The 17,184-nt window shown below is 42.2% G+C and overlaps 1 protein-coding gene and 1 pseudogene across 1 annotated transcript; one reads left to right on the top strand and one right to left on the bottom strand.

The window, feature by feature from the left end:
* Window positions 1-1,922: 1,922 nt before the first annotated feature.
* Window positions 1,923-5,991, bottom strand: LOC112073400 (myeloid leukemia factor 2-like). Its single transcript, XM_070440131.1, is given in 10 exon segments — window positions 1,923-2,082; window positions 2,676-2,883; window positions 3,608-3,705; window positions 3,707-3,743; window positions 3,746-3,764; window positions 3,899-4,027; window positions 4,265-4,318; window positions 4,453-4,488; window positions 4,806-4,917; window positions 5,328-5,991. Coding segments are annotated over 10 exon segments (750 nt in total). The 5' UTR covers window positions 5,372-5,991; the 3' UTR covers window positions 1,923-2,069.
* A 5,430-nt stretch (window positions 5,992-11,421) lies between these two features.
* On the top strand, window positions 11,422-16,721 carry LOC112073399 (cell division control protein 42 homolog; annotated as a pseudogene).
* The last annotated feature ends 463 nt before the right edge of the window (window positions 16,722-17,184 follow it).

Below are 17,184 nucleotides of genomic sequence, written 5' to 3'. Positions count from 1 at the left end.
CTGCATACAAGATGGGTGTTTTGGAATATTTTTATTCTGTATATTTGTATTCTTCATTTCACTTTAAGTCATTATTGTGGAGTCACTACAATGTTGTTGATCCATCCTCAGTTTTCTCCCATCAGATCCATTGAACCCTGTAACTGCTTTAAAATCACCAATGGCCTCATGGTAACATCCAAGAGCAGTTTAATTCCTGTCCTGCACCTCAGTTCAGAAGGATGTCTATCTGGATGTGTCTGGGTGGTTTAATACATAATCCACAGCATAATTATTAACTTGACCATGCTTAAAGAGATATTCAATGTCTGATTTGTTATTGTTATCCATCAACCAATCACAACCCTTCTTTGAGGCTTTCAAAAAGATCCCTGGTCTTTGTAGTTAAATCTGTGCTTGTAATTTAATATTTGACTGAGGGACCTTACAGATATTTTATGCACGGGGGACAGAGGAAGTGTTAGTCATTAAAAAATCATGTCAACCCCTATTATTTCACACAGAGTGAGTCCATGTAATTTTATGTGATTTATTAAGCAACATTTTACTCTTGAACTAATTTAGGTTTGCATAAACAAATAAGCTGAATACTTATGCAATGGACATATTTTAGTTATCACATTTTTATTAATCTTTTTAAAAAAATTGAATTTCTTCCACTTTGACATTACAGAGGAAATTGACAACAAAAAAAGACAATTAAATCAATCAATTCTAATTCCACTTTGTAACAATAAAATGTGAAGCAATCCAAAAGCTCTGAATAATTTTGCAAGGCACTGTATGTGAATGAAGGCGGGTAATAGAGGACCAGGGCCAGTAACTAGTGATGTGTAGCATTTAACAGAATACAGAGATGAAAGACAGAGAACGAACAATAAATCACACAAGGCAGCTATAAAATACAGAGGGAACCTCAGTGATGAAGGTGACAATTATGGAAGAGAGGGGGGAAGAGATATCCAGAGGGAATGTGCCACTGGAATGGGCAGAGGGCAGGGAGGATTTTGATTGGCTTCTTCTCTGGTGTGTTCCAGCTGGATGTCATATGACCATCTGCAGCTATTCTGACACTAGATAGTGAGAGCACGAGTTTACACACACACGAGAGAGTGAGTGTGTAGGGATATGAATGTGTTTATTTGTGAGGGAGTATGTATGAAGGGATGGACTGTGCCATAGGACACACTATTTACTGTGGCATTTATAATATAAACAAAGTGTTGGGATGGAAAGGCATGCTGAATATTGAACAGATTCAACAGCAAAACAAAAATACAACCAAGTAACATTTTCACATGTACCAGGGTTGGGATCAATTCCACTTCAATTGTGCCAATTCAGGAAGTAAACTGAAATTCCAATTCTCATGGGTTTACAACAACAAAAATGTGTATTGGAATGTCAGTTTACTTCCTACATGGAATTGGGATTTTCAGACAAGACTGTATAAAAGACAGAAAAACACCAGCAAACTCCATTTCTCCTGTACCACCTTTAGTGATGTCAGTCCTTGTCAGGTCAAAACCTGTTCTAAAAACATAACCCATCCCCTCACTATTCCATGACAAACCACAACACAGTGTGCAATTATCTAACAATATTTAATGTTTGTTTTCATTAATTCTTTTAATTAGTCAACAGTATACAATTCAATTCACAGACACACTAGTGTCTACACAAACATATATGGACTGTACAGCACATGTGTAGTATGTAGTGTGGCAATKTATATATATTTATATAGTGAGGTGGGCAATTAACGCATGTAAAGTTGGAGGGTGGCTCTATATACAACTTGAGTGTGTGTAATCATGTGTGTACATGTGTGTCCGCAGGTGTGTATGTGAACAGTAACAGCAGAGAGGTTGAACCATAATTGCGGGTATTGAGTGTGTTGGGTTCTGATGTGTGTGTGTGTGTGTGTGTGTTAAATGTATAGTTTATATATAGACAGTCCCATCATATCAAATATCTTCACGGTCAGTCGTGACCCTCTCCTCCCTTCTTCGTTCACAGCATCAGGCAGATCCCCTCGGTATCCTCTCCTCCATCCTTCTGCTCACCTTTCACCCTTGACCCCTGGCAGGAGAAAACACATCACTTCATCAGTGGGTGATGTGGATCTCAACTGTCATAGTGTCTTCTTGTCTCTTCTCCTACACTGATCTGAAAACACTGGCTATGTCAAAAGCAATATGGAGAATTCTTAATGGGACTGAGCTTTTGCCTGTCCACTTGTTTAATGTCAGAGCAGATGGACGAGTGGTGTAACGTAAACCACTGTAGACTATTGAGATCAATCAAATGTATTTATAAAGCCCTTTTTACATCAGCCGAAGTCACAAAGTGCTGTACAGAAACCCAGCCTAAAACCCCAAACAGCAAGCAACGCAGATACACCCATTGACCACAGACAAACTAACAACTGGGACAGGCTCAGCCCCAGACTGATCTCATCTGTTCCCTGGACCTTATTGACTCACCTAGTGGATTTGAAAGGACTGGATCGGGATTGGCGTAAGCAAAGACACTATATCAGGGTTGATACCTATCCACTACTTTCAGATCAACAAAGGGTACAATAATTGATTTGGGACTGTGCAGTGCTATCCACAGTACACACACTTTTACAAACACACAGACATACAGGTCATGCTCCTCCTACCTCTCACCAGTCGTAACGGGGGCGAGTTGCAGGTGGGAGGTGTCTGGGAGACTCATGGCGAGGGGCGGGCGGAGACGAGGAGCTGGGTGGGGCGGCGAGGGCCAGCTGTTGCCCACCTGCCCTCCTGTCCCGGCCGTAGTCTATCCCCCGTGCGTTTGGGGGAGGGTACCTTCCGGCTGTGCTCCTCCACTCCTCATCGAAGGCAGCAGCCTCACCTGAGAGAGAGACAGGGGAGGAGGGGGTCAGAAACATGGCCAGACATAACTAACCAGGCAAGTCTAGCAATGGAAACAAACAGTTGCAAATACAGCCATTTAGCATCCATATGCTTTTATACCCAAGGCAAATGGTTTATTATTACTTGGGAGTTAGAAACGTGGGTATAGGTCCTCCCGGGTGGCGCAGTGGTCTAGGGCACTGCATCGCTAGCTGTGCCACCAGAGTCTCTGGGTTCGCGCCCAGGCTCTGTCGCAGCCGGCCGCGACCGGGAGGTCCGTGGGGCGACGCACAATTGGCCTAGCATCGTCCGGGTTAGGGAGGGTTTGGCCGGTAGGGATATCCTTGTCTCATCGCGCTCCAGCGACTCCTGTGGCGGGGCCGGGCGCAGTGCGCGCTAACCAAGGGGCCAGGTGCCAGTGTTTCCTCCGACACATTGGTGCGGCTGGCTTCCGGGTTGGAGGCGCGCTGTGTTAAGAAGCAGTGCGGCTTGGTTGGGTTGTGCTTCGGAGGACGCATGGCTTTCGACCTTCGTCTCTCCCGAGCCCGTACGGGAGTTGTAGCGATGAGACAAGATAGTAATTACTAGCGATTGGATACCACGAAAATTGGGGAGAAAAGGGGGTAAAAAAGAAGAAAAAAAAAAGAAAAAAAGAAACGTGGGTATGGTCATACTGATTCTGGAGAACCGTAGTGAGTAGCACATGTAGCTCCATGACTTACTCTCCTCCAGGTTGATGTAGTCCTGCCGTTCTTCGCGGTCGCCGGTGTGGCGGTTTCGGGAGCGCTCCATCACGTGACCGCGGTCCCAGATGTGGTGCCATGGCCAGGCGCTCCAAGCCACTCTCGCTGTCACGACAGATTGGCGCGTCTCACGAATCTGAGGGGAGGAGGTAGTGTTCAGCAGGGAGCTGGTAGTAGAGGCCAGTAGCTCTGGAGGATTGGCATTGTAAACCCCTACTGAACAATGTACATGCAATACAGCAGTAAATTTAATTTGGCCTGCTCTCTTACCCCTCCAGGTGCAGTCCTCAGTTCGCTGGTCTGCTGGTAGACTTTAGGGGCTCCCATGTCTGAGGAGGAGTAGGAGATGACTGTGGAGGAAGAGAACGTCTGACAGTTTGGCGAACCCGACATTCTGTCCTAAAGGGAAAGAAGATAACACATCTTGTCTAGCTGGATTATTTTTAAGTTTCAACCACTGAACTCATGTTGGGTCTTTGCTTTAGACTGAGTTGTTGCTGGGTCACAAAACGTTAACTCTAAAATGTGTTTTTTCTGGACACAGAGAATCTCCATTGAGGGTATTTTTTAGCCAAGGAACATGCTTGATCTGGGAAAGCAGGTGAGGGAATACCAGGAATCTCTGAAAATACTCACCATGTTCTCCATCATTCCTCCCATCATCCCAAACATGTCCATGAAGCCTCCCCCCTGGGGAAGGAACACATGAGGAAGTCAGTTATCTGATTTTTAAATTGAGAATTTGTTTTGAACATATTGGAACGGTGCATTCAGGGCTCTAAGAGGCAGAGATAACATCTTAACACACAGGGACAAGGACTCACCATTCCCATCATTCCAAATGGCTGCAGGGCTCCAGCCTGAAAAGCAGTAGGAGGTTATTTAACAGCAGACAACAAATATGCAGTAACAATGCAGTAATATAAAATTTGTCTACACTACATATAATCAAATAGCTATGGTGTGTTGTGGTGTATACCTACCAGGGTTGGGTCGATTCCATTTTAATTACAGTCAATTCAAAAAGTTATCCTAAGTCCAATTCAAATTCCAATGTTTACTCATTGAAGATAATTTGAATTCTAGTGTACTTCCTAAATTTGAAATGGAATTGAACCCAACATCACACACACTTACTAGAGATACTCAGAGTAGTGACACTCTCGCTCACACACACCTGAAGGTGGGGTGCACGGGGAGGCTGAATCTGAGGACTGAGGGGGAAAGGTTCGTAGCCAAACGACCCAAACAGACTCCTCATCTGTTGCCTGTGGGCTGCGAATGGATCCCTGCAAAACAGAAACAATGTATCTCACTGAGGATACAGATCATGAAAAAAACCCAGCAGTGAATAAGGAAAGGGATTGCTGACATCATGATGAAAACTCAGGTCCACCTGTCTCCAGGTGTACTCTTGACCATGGTTACTCACCATGGAATGAGAATATAAGAGGTAAACACATACTTATGTAAAAAATAATAAGCTAGACATAACCGGCTGATCCATCCCAGCCGTGATATAGTTAACTATGTGGTGTATGTAGTTACCTAATATATTCTGGCTGCCTGCCTACACATGGTGGCAGGAGATTAGGCCTTTAAATCTCAGAACAAACGACAACGACTGGGTTGATTCATTCAAATGGGTATAAAAGCAAAACATGCAGTTCGCTTGGATAAAAGGCAATACGATACTCACATCATGTAAGGGTTGTCATCCACGTCATTTAAATATCGAAACATGGTGTTTTGCTTAGCTAATTAAGCTAGCTGGGGCTAGCTAAAAACGTAGTTTCTTCGCGCCTCAGTACAAAAAATAATGTAAGAGGACAGTAAATGTACGACCTCTCATTCGGTTATTTCGACACTTTTAGAACAGCGTACCGACGGACAATAGTGAGAAATGTGCAGCAGTATTGTTAGCAAGTTAGCTATCCTTGCTAGCCACCTAGCATCCGTGTAAGGAAACTAGCCTGAAAACTAGCTTACAAACCAACGTTGGAAATGAGCCCCTTAAAGCAGACTTATTTGCCGATAGAAAGTTGTATATTGCTCACGCCTAAGTACAACTTAATACATTGGCTAGGGTTTTCCTAGCAAGATAGCTAGCTATTTTTCCACTGTTGATTGCACATGAAAACGGAAGTCAAGCTGACAAAGGAAGCCAAAACGTCAGGAATCCAAAGGAAGAAAGATGTTGATGTCTCTACAATTTTCCAACAACCTGACACCTACAAACGCCTCTCTTTTGTGCAAAACATGCACCTATCCGTTCAGAAGCCGTGGTGCTAAATGTCACCGAATAAAAAACAAATGACCCTGCAAAACGCCTGTAGCCCGCAAGCTAGAATTAAGCGAAATGTCAATAAAAAAAGGGGGGAGGCAACATCCGGAAATGACGCAGGCTCGTCGTCAATGAGGATAGAATGCAAAAAGCCCAACATGCCTTACCATTGCTAATGTGTAATATCTGTCAACCAATGTCACTTCTTTGGTATCTATTTACATAATTTTTTGTCTTTTTTTGTATTGAATGTCACTAAAAAGAGCTGGTGACAGGGTGTTATTATGTCACTGGGTGACATAAGTTATATAGAGCTTAAAATCATCATCAACTATATTTTTTTCTAAAGCATAGTCTTGATATGACTGTAAAAACAGAACATTTTAAAACAAGACTCAGAAAGAACTTTAGGAATCAAAATATTGCCAGAAGTTACAGAAATGTGAGAACACTGCTCTCTACAGGCCTTGCTTTGAGGATCAAACTGCTGTTGCATGCATGCATGCTCAAAAGTTGTGCCAACTGTCAAATATGTTTTTGAAGTTAAGTTTGAATGTCACATGCACAAGTATAGTGAAATGCCTTCTTGCAGCTCCAAACCCAACAATGCAGTAATCAATATCAAAGTAGCACTAAAGATAACACAAGCTAGAACAAAAACGCATGAGAACTGAAAATAAGAACACAAGGTAATACGCTATATACAGAGTCAGTTCCAATACCATATTTACAATGTGCAGGGTTACTGGAGTGATAGAGGTAGACACAGTGCATTCGGAAAGTATTCAGACTCCTTGACTTTTTCCACATTTTGGGACGTTACAGCCTTATTCTAAAATGGATTAAAAAATATATATACATTTTCACAAAACACACCATAATAACAAAGCAAAAACAGGTTAAGACATTTTTGCAAATGTATTATAAAATAAAACACTGAAATATCACATTTACGTAAGTATTCAGACCCTTTACTCAGTACTATGTTGAAGCACCTTTGGCAGCGATTAGAGCCATCCAGGACCTCTACACCAGGCGGTGTCAGAGGAAGGCCCTAAAAATTGTCCAAGACCCCAGCCACCCGAGTCATAGACTGTTCTCTCTACTACCGCATGGCAAGCGGTACCGGAGAGCCAAGTCTAGGACAAAACGTTTTCTCAACAGTTTTTACCCCCAAGCCATAAGACTCTTGAACAGGTAATCAGGTCTCTCCAGAGATGTTTGATCAGGTTCAAGTCCAGGCTCTGGCTGGGACACTCAAGGACATTCAGAGACTTGTCCTGAAGCCACTCCTGCGTTGTCTTGGCTGTGTGCTTAGGATTGTCGTCCTGTTGGAAGGTCTGAGGTCCTGAGTGCTCTGGAGCAGGTTTTCATCAAGGATCTCTGTACTTTGCTCTGTTAATCTTTTCCTCGATCCTGACTAGTCTCCCAGTCACTGCAGCTGACAAACGTCCACACAGTATGATGCTGCCACCACCATGCTTCACCGTAGGGATGGTGCCAGGTTTCCTCCAGACGTGACGCTTGGCATTCAAGCCAAAGAGTTCAATCTTGGTTTCATCAGAGGAATTCTGGAGCTCTGTCAGAGTGACCATCGGGTTCTTGGTCACCTCCCTGACCAAGGCCCTTATCCCCGATTGCTCTGTTTTGCCGGGCAGCCAGCTCTAGGAAGAGTTTTGGTGGTTCCAAACTTCTTCCATTTAAGAATGATGGAGGCCACTGTGTTCTTGGGGATCTTCAATGCTGCAGAAATGTTTTGGTACCCTTCCCCAGATCTGTGGCTCGACACAATCCTGTCTTAAAGCTCTACGGACAATTCCTTCGACCCCATGGCTTGGTTTTTTATATAGACAGGTGTATAGACCTTATATAGACAGGTGTGTGCCTTTCGAATTCATGTCCAATAAACTGAATTTACTACAAGTTGTAGAAGCATCTCAAAGATGATCAATGGAAACAGGGTGCACCTGAGCTCAAATTTGAGTCTCATAGCAAAGGGTCTGAATACTTATGTAAATAATATATTTCTGTTTTTTCATTTTTCATCAAAACCTATTTTCGCTTTTTCATTATGGGATATTGTGTGTAGATTGATGAGGAACATATTTTATTTATCCATTTTATAATAAGGCTGTAATGTAACAAAATATGGAAAAGTGAAGGGGTCTGAATACTTTCCGAATGGACTGTATGTATAGGGGTAAGGTGAATAGGCATCAAGACTGTCTAAAGTCAGTATAAATGTGTGTGCATGTTACAGTATGTGTGTGTTGGAGTCAGTGTCAGTGAGTGTGTAGAATACTGTGACTGTGCAAAACTATTTTTTTTAAATTCAAGGGTCAACTCAGATAGTCCGTGCAGCCATTCTGTTAGCTACAGTTGAGCCAAATACATTTAAACTCAGTTTTTCACAATTCCTGACATTTAATCCAAGTAAAGATTCCCTGTTTTAGGTCAGTTAGGATCACCACTTTATTTTAAGTATGTGAAATGTCAGAATAATAGTAGAGAATGATTTATTTCAGCTTTTATTTCTTTCATCACATTCCCAGTGGGTCAGAAGTTTACATACACTCAATTAGTATTTAGTAGCATTGCCTTTAAATTGTTTAACTTGGGTCAAACGGTTCGGGTATCCTACCACAAGCTTCCCACAATAAGTTGGGTGAATTTTGGCCCATTCCTCCTGATAGAGCTGGTGTAACTGAGTCAGGTTCATAGGCCTCCTTGCTTTTTCAGTTCTGCCCACACATTTTCTATAGGATTGAAGTCAGGGCTTTGTGATGGCCACACCAATACCTTGACTTTGCTGTCCTTAAGCCATTTTGACACAACTTTGGAAGTATGCTTGGGGTCATTGTCCATTTGGAAGACCCATTTGCGACCAAACTTTAACTTCCTGACTGATGTCTTAGTTTATGCAGCAGTAGTTTATGTGTTGGGAGGGTCAGTCTGTTATATCTGGAGTATTTCTCCTATCTCATCCGGTGTCCTATGTGAATTTAAGTATGCTCTCTCTAATTCTCTCCTTTCTTTCTCTCTCTCTCTCTCTGAGGACCATGCCTCAGGACTACCTGGCATGATGACTCCTTGCTGTCCCCAGTCCACCTGGCCGTGCTACTGCTCCAGTTTCAACTGTTCTGCCTGCGGCTATGGAACCCTGACCTGTTCACCGAACGTGCTACCTGTCCCAGACCTGCTGTTTTCAACTCTCTAGAGACAGCAGGAGCGGTAGAGATACTCTCAATGTGATCGGCTACGAAAAGCCAACTGACATTTACTCCTGAGGTGCTAACCTGTTGCACCCTTGACAACCACTGTGATTATTATTATTTGAAAGCGTTAGTCATCTATGAACATTTTAACATCTTGTCCATGTTCTGTTATAATCTCCACCCGGCACAGCCAGAAGAGGGCTGGCCACCCCTATAGCCTGGTTCATCTCTAGGTTTCCTCCTATGTTCTGGTGTTTCTAGGGAGTTTTTCCTAGCCACCGTGCTTCTACACCTGCATTGCTTGCTGTTTGGGGTTTTAGGCTGGGTTTCTGTACAGCACTTTGAGATATCAGCTGATGTAAGAAGGGCTTTATAAATACATTTGATTTGAGATGTTGCTTCAATATATCCACATAAATCTCCTGCCTCATGATGCCAACTATTTTGGGAAGTGCATCAGTCCCTCCTACAGCAAAGCACCCCCACAACATGATGCTGCCACCCCCATGCTTCACGGTTAGGATGGTGTTCTTCGGCTTGCAAACATCCCCATTTTTCCTCCAAACATAACAATGGTCATTATGGCCGAACAGTTCTATTTTTGTTTCATCAGACCAGAGGACAAAAAGTACGATCTTTGTCCCCATGTGCAGTTGCAAACCGTAGTCTGTCTTTTTTATGATGGTTTTGGAGCAGTGGCTTCTTCCTTGCTAAGCGGTCTTTCAGGTCATGTTGATATAGGACTCGTTTTACTGTGGATATAGATACTTTTGTACCTGTTTCCTCCAGCATCTTCACAAGGTCCTTTGCTGTTCCGGGATTTATTTGCACTTTTCGCACCAAAGTACGTTAATCTCTTAGAGACAGAACGTGTCTCCTTCCTGAGCGGTATGACGGCTGCATGGTCCCATGGTGTTTATACTTGCGTACTATTGTTTGTACAGATGAAAGTGGTACCTTCAGGCGTTTGGAAATTGCTCCCAAGGATGAACCAGACTTGTGGAGGTCTACAATTTTTTTTCTGAGGTCTTGGCTGATTTTTTTTATTTTCCCATGATGTCAAGCAAAGAGACACTGAGTTTAAAGGTAGGCCTTGAAATACATCCACAAGTATACCTCCAATTGACTCAAATGATGTCAATTAGCCTATCAGAAGCTTCTAAAGCCATGACATCATTTTCTGCAATTTTCCAAGCTGTTTAAAGGCACAGTCAACTTAAAGTATGTAAACTTCTGGCCCACTGGAATTGTGATACAGTGAAATATAAGTTAAATAATCCATCTGTAAACAAATGTTGTAAAATTTACTTGTGTCATGCACAAAGTACATGTCCTAACCGACTTGCCCAAACTATAGTTTGTTAACAAGAAATTTGTGGAGTGGTTGAAAAACGAGTTTTAATGACTCCAAACTAAGTGTATGTAAACTTCCGACTTCAACTGTATTTAGCAGTCTTATGGCTCGGAGATGGAAGCTGTTTAGGAGCCTGTTGGTTTCAGACATGATGCACTGGTACCGCTTACCGTGCGGAAGCAGAGAGAAAGGTCTATAGCTTAGGTGGCTCAAGTCTAACGATTTCATGGCCCTTCCTTTCACACCGGCTGATATAGAGGTCCTGTATAGCAAGGAGCTCGGCCCCAGTGAAGTACTGAACCGCCATGCAATCGAGGGTGGTGCTGTTGCCATACCAAGCAGTGATGTAGCCAGTCGAGATGCTCTCAATGGTGCAGCTGTAGTACTTTTTTGAGGATTTTAGATGGTGTGCATTTCCACTGTACTGCTATCCTCGTGGGGTTCAGTTTTCACTCCAGTCCATTCCACCCATTGGATTAAGTCACGTTTATGAAGTTGATTTATTTGTTGTTGATATTATGTTTACAAGTCACTGTCATACATACTACTGGCTAGATGCCGGCTACCACCCGGTCACTCAATCCTGCACCTTAGAGGCTGCTGCCTTATGTACATAGACATGGAATCCCTGGTCACTGTGATAATGGAACACAGTACACTTTATTAATGTTTAGAATATTGTTCTACTCATTTCATATGTATGTATTGTACTGTATTCTAGTCAATGTCACTCTGACATTGCTCGTCCTAATAGTTATATAATTCCATTATTTTACTTTTAGATTGTGTGTATTGTTGTGAATTGTTGGATACTACTGCACTGTTGGAGCTAGGAACACAAGCATTTCGCTTCACCCGCAATAACATCTGCTAAATATGTGTATGCGACCATACAATTTGATTTTATTGTATTTATTGTCGGTAGGTGGCAGTACTGTCACAAGGACGGGGGGAAAACTAAGAAAAAAATCCTCATTCAAACCCGGATGTAACCAACGCCTAATTGCCGGAGAAAACGGTGAGTACTTTTCTGAAAACGGGAATAATGAATTTGTTTTAGTTGAATAAATGTGAAGACAGTTGTAGTATAGATTAAGCCATCGTTATATATTAGTGCCTACTCACGTAAGAAACGTTGAATTGTTAACGACCATAAGCGACTTTTTAGGAAATTAGCAATCACAGGCTAACCGAGGGGCAATGCCTGCCAGCCAACCCACATTGTCAAAACTTTGAAAACTTTCATGATATGCGGACTGTACAAAATAACCAACTGTCGGCAATGTTTTATGACAATCTAACTTTACCCAAAAGTATCTGGCTAGTTATATGCTTCACGTTAATGTCTCCCGAGTAGCCGGTAGTTAACTTTTGGTATGAAAGTATTGTTCAATTTTGCCTGACACTTCATACAGTGTAGAACAAATTGTAAGGTTTAACTTTCATTCATTTTTAGACTGACTGAGGCTTTAATGGCTAGCTACAGATTGTTATACCAGATAATGTAAATATGTAAATGTAAATAATGTGTGAAACCAAATATTGTTGGTATCCATTACTGGGAGTTACAGGTTACTGTATGGTGTAACGTTAGCACAGAGAATTTGACCAACCTTAGTGATATAACCTTTACAAACTTCGTTGTCAATTCGGCCAAACATGTATATTCTAAAATGTCTGTGTCCAGTTGCAGGTAGTGCGTTTGAATTTAGAAAATGCTCAGTTAATGTGTACGGCGCCATCTTAGTGTTGCCAAATTAAGGTTGGTCGAAATTTCTCTGTGCTACGCCAAACAGTACCTAACCTGTAACTAACTCCCAGTAATGAATCCCCAACATCTGGTTAAATCGCATTATCTGGTGTAACAATCTGTAGCTATGCAATGGCATGCTTGCGGTCCTTGCATTTTTTTTCTGGGAAATATGGGTGCATTTAGACAAGCAGGTCCACTTTTTCCTCTACTAATTGGTCGTTTGACCAGTCACATCAGATTTTATTTTTTCCATTGCTGATCTGATTGGTCTAAAGATCAGAATTAGTCAGCCTGTCTAAGCGCAGCCTATGTCCGGTGCCCCGCAGTCCAGTTCACTTGCTGTCTGCCGAAGTTAGTTAAGCCATAACGGTAGAGCCGATTGTTTATTCATAATAAGAGATGCCATTTCCTTTCACATGTTTAGGTATAGACTAGCTGCTTTTAGCAACGCTAGCATTTACACACTAGCGTTGCTGGGAATTAGCTTGTAAAAAACCCGCCTAGTTCGCCAGAAGTTATACAATTAATTTCAATTTACTCTATCGATTGTCTGTAGGCTTGATCCTTATGCAGGGTTGAATTTGTAAGTGAAAAAAAAACATCTATTGGAACGTATAATTAATCAGCATTTCCAAACGTGGGTCTGTTGTAGACCCGTGTAGTTCCTCAGCGAGGTCAGTTTCTCTCTGCTTACACCATGTCAAAATAAAAATCCCCAACAAGATCTTGCTTTTTTTGTGCATGTATGGCACACGTGCATGACTTTTTATTTTGACATGAAGTAAGCGGAGAGAAAGTGGGTCTACAATTTTAATGTATGTTCTAGTGGATGTTTTCTCTCAATTACCCCCAGCATAAGGACTAACCCTAAGGACAATCGGCAGAGTAAGTTTGAAATAATGTTATTTAACCTCTGTCTTCCGGTGGACTATCGCGTTTTTTAAAAAGATAATTCCCAGCGTCACAAGTGTGGAATACTAGCGTTGCTAAAAGCAGATGGGTATAGAGTAGCCTTTACTAATGTGTTAATCGAATTATTCAGCAGAAGTAACGATTTGAAATTAGAATCTTAAATCAGGCAAAACGCAACAAGTAGTCATGACTGTACATCATGTCGCTTCCCTGTCCCTGTCATGTCTTTGCTATGCAAGTATGCGGACGTTGTCTAGCTGTAACTGGAAATAACTTTTTATTACATAAAACCAAGTGTGTCACAGAGACACATTTTTTGGGGGTAGTCCAGGCATATTTTGATTTGTCTGGACCCCTGTCTGTTTACCTGTCTGTCTCTACCTCCTTCCGTTGACTAGTAGAAGTTCTTCCTCCCCACAATGCACATGTTTCCAATGCGGCCAAGCATTGTTTGTGGTTTGATGATCAATAGATGCCCTTGTTTTGAGCATTAGCCTAACACACCATGTACATGGCCTGAATGTACATCAATAGACTGCAGGCCAGGCAGACAGTGTTATTGCTAATCGGGGTGCTGTTGTTTTGTTGTTTTTAGTTTGTGGAGTCACAAGCAAGGTCTTAAATATGTCCTTCATGAGATAGTAACTCTACTTTGTTATGTCTGTCTCTCTCTTTCTCTCTCTATGAGTAGATGCAGACAATAAAGTGTGTAGTGGTGGGGGACGGAGCTGTAGGAAAGACCTGTCTACTTATCTCCTACACAACCAACAAGTTCCCCTCAGAATACGTGCCTACGGTAAGAGGTGGGCAGGGGAGGGTGTAAGTAGGGTCAGACAAGTCACACCCTAAACACTGTGGAGGTCAGTGGGGTGATGTCCAGAGAGCTGAGTGGGAGGGTAGAATGGGCTTTAACACCATAACCAGCCAGTTGGGGTAATGTTTGATTTGAACCCTTTTTTATTTTTAATACGTTTATCTTATTGATTTTACATTTGCTTCATGAAATAATTTTTGATGGGTAACATCCCTTGAACCATTTTACTCATTATTTTGTGTGTCTCATGTGTGCAGGTGTTTGATAATTATGCAGTGACGGTGATGATCGGAGGGGAACCCTACACACTTGGGCTTTTCGACACCGCAGGTAATCTGTCTCTGTCTGTCAATTTATGCTTTTGTCTGTATATCCTTTTAAGCAGTCTGTGTGCTACAACTAAATCCTAGTCTGCCTTTGTTCATTCTTGAGAACATATGATGTCTTGTAAATGCAACTCAACCAGTTGAATCGTTCAATATCACATTAGTTTCATTGTCACCGCGTTCTCTCCCTCTGGTTGGTCGTCTCAGGTCAGGAGGATTACGATAGGCTGCGACCTCTCAGCTACCCACAGACGGATGTCTTCCTCGTCTGTTTCTCCTGCGTCTCACCCTCATCCTTTGAGAACGTCCGAGAGAAGGTCAGTGTTGGTCTCTGAGTCGCCACACCTCAACTTTTTACCTTGTATTATTACCCATAGAGAAACTTCTAGATGACGGATCTGAACCCTTTCCTTAGCCTCTTCACCTTCTGTTATGGCAGAAGATCTCCCAAAGCCCATTGGAAGGCTAGGTGAAGTCCTCCTCATATTGCTTACATCAGGAATGGGCAACTTTGGATGGGGCCGCAGTGGCACACGGGTCTGTGTACCCACATCCATTCCCACACATGCAGTCAGAACCGACCTAGAGCGGCCATAGCCTTTCGGGGGCCCTAAGTTTTCTTGCGAGCGAAACATTGAGTTTTAGTTAAGTTCCTGCATTCTACACATTTTGCCATGGAGTGTAGAGAAATGTTGCAGTTTTAAAGTAAGTTTGCTTCAATTCTATACATTTTGCCATGGGGCGGAGAGAAGATTTTAAAATTTTAAGAACATTTCATGCAATTCTACTAATTTTGCCATAGGGTGGAGAGAAAAATGTGTAGTTTCCAGCAAGGTTCTTAAATTCTACACGCTGCCGTAGTGTAGAGAGAAAGTTTTGCAAAATTAATGGGGGCCTCCGGTCGACCATGATACTAACGTTAGATGGCTAGACTAATTACCAATCAAAAAATCTTAGCTGAATGCTAATTAAGTGACTGTCAGTGACTAACATAACACAAAACTTGATTCACAACCACATTTAAATAATGGCAAATTGTATTATACTATTGTAACTCTCAAAGTAAGTGAGACCCCGATGAGTTCCTAAAAAAATTTTTTTTTTTTTAAAACATTTTGGGAAATTGATCCGCGGCCCTCCAGTTGTCCATCCCTGGCTTACATCTATCTCTGTTGATATCTGCAAACAAATGGCTAGGGGCTAGCTCAGGGTAAAAAAAAAAAGAGCATGTCCTACTAGCACTCACTTTGCTGAAAAATGTACTTACTACGAACTGGGGTGTGTTTGTCTCACCTTGCTATCTTAAGATGAATGCACTAACTGTGTCGTGTGCTGAATGACTAACATGTAAAAATGGTTTTGATGAGCATATGAACTGATCCTGTACACACTCTACCTTGTGTATCCTTGACCCCTGTAGTGGGTTCCAGAGATTCCCATCACTGTCCTCGTACACCCTTCCTGTTGGTGGGCACCCAGGTGGATCTGAGGGACGAAGCAACAACTGTGGAGAAGCTGGCCAAGAACAAACAGCGCCCCCTGTCCCCTGAGAGCGGAGACAAGCTGGCCCGGGACCTCCGGGCCGTCAAATATGTGGAGTGCTCCGCCCTCACGCAGGTAAGRGGCCAAGGATTATGATGATGTTACATTGTTAGAGGGAAAAAGAGCTGATAAGGACCCATGGTGGCTGAAACATTGCTGTACTTCACAAAATAGGTTAGAATACATTTATAAACCTTGAAAAGTCAATGCAAACTCCCTCTCTCCTCTCTCTCTCTCTCTCTCTCAGAGGGGGCTGAAGAACGTGTTTGACGAGGCCATCCTGGCAGCTTTGGAACCTCCTGAGACTAAACCCAAGAAACGCTGTGTCCTGCTATAAAGGGAGGAGGAGAGAGGGAGCGGTAGAGGGGAAGTGTTAAGAATGGGCGAGTTGGTTACAAATAAGTGAAGCAGATCAACAGCTTGAAAAAGGACAAAAAAGAGTGAAGGAAGGCGATGAAAATGGCATCGAGACGCCAATACATTCATGCACTGTGCCTTCTTAATATGTATTGAAAAATGGAAAGGAGAGAGAAAGCAATTTGGTCTTTCAAGTGAAGAATACAAGAGGGGAAGGAATCAACAGAACTTTCACCTAGTCTCCTTCTCCAGATACACTTTAGATATCTGCAGTGTTTACCCTAACATTACTTCTGTGGGGCGGGCTCTCCTACCTGCCTGTCATGTAGCCTTTGTGCCTCGCTTAAATGAAATAAATACCTTGGGGAAACACTTAATTGACATTATTTTCTTTTGTTGCTACTTTGAGGAGGGAGGGGGAGAACACAAGATTTGTTTCCACTCCCGACCAGGCTAGCATGCTAGAATGGTCACTTTTCCTTTTGGGACACACCAAGTGCATTTTCGCCTCAGATTTTACTGTCTTCTGCAGGTGACACAGAGAACTGAATTTATATTATTTTTTATCTCTTTTTGTGTCATGTACGATGTATTCATTTTATGATTTTCTTTGGGGAAATTCTTAGCGTATATTATTTTTTGGTGCGTAATAAAAAAAGTTATTTGCTTGACTACCAACTTGATTGTGATTGGTTGATAGTATAACACATTAAGCTGTAGTATTTTGAATAGCTGATCTTAATCTTGAAAAAAAAACAATGATGGTGAGATTATAACCTTTTCCTAGTCAACTTCTGGATGTTTGTAATTGCAGAATGTTTGTAATAAAATAGTTTAACTGACACAGTTGGTCATTGAGTTAGTGTGTGATTCTTATTTTTCTATATGTTTCACGTGATGTATACAGCACACATCATAGAAGAAACTGTAGTCAAAACAAGTTTATTTGATCAAGTCGACTGCAGAACACTGTAGCAACATGCATCACAATTGTTTCAC

This window comes from Salvelinus sp. IW2-2015, unplaced genomic scaffold, assembly GCF_002910315.2.
Source record: "Salvelinus sp. IW2-2015 unplaced genomic scaffold, ASM291031v2 Un_scaffold2251, whole genome shotgun sequence".
Classification (NCBI taxonomy): Eukaryota; Metazoa; Chordata; class Actinopteri; order Salmoniformes; family Salmonidae; genus Salvelinus; species Salvelinus sp. IW2-2015.
Note: the sequence above shows the minus strand (reverse complement) of the source record. Positions and strands in the feature narration are given on the sequence as shown.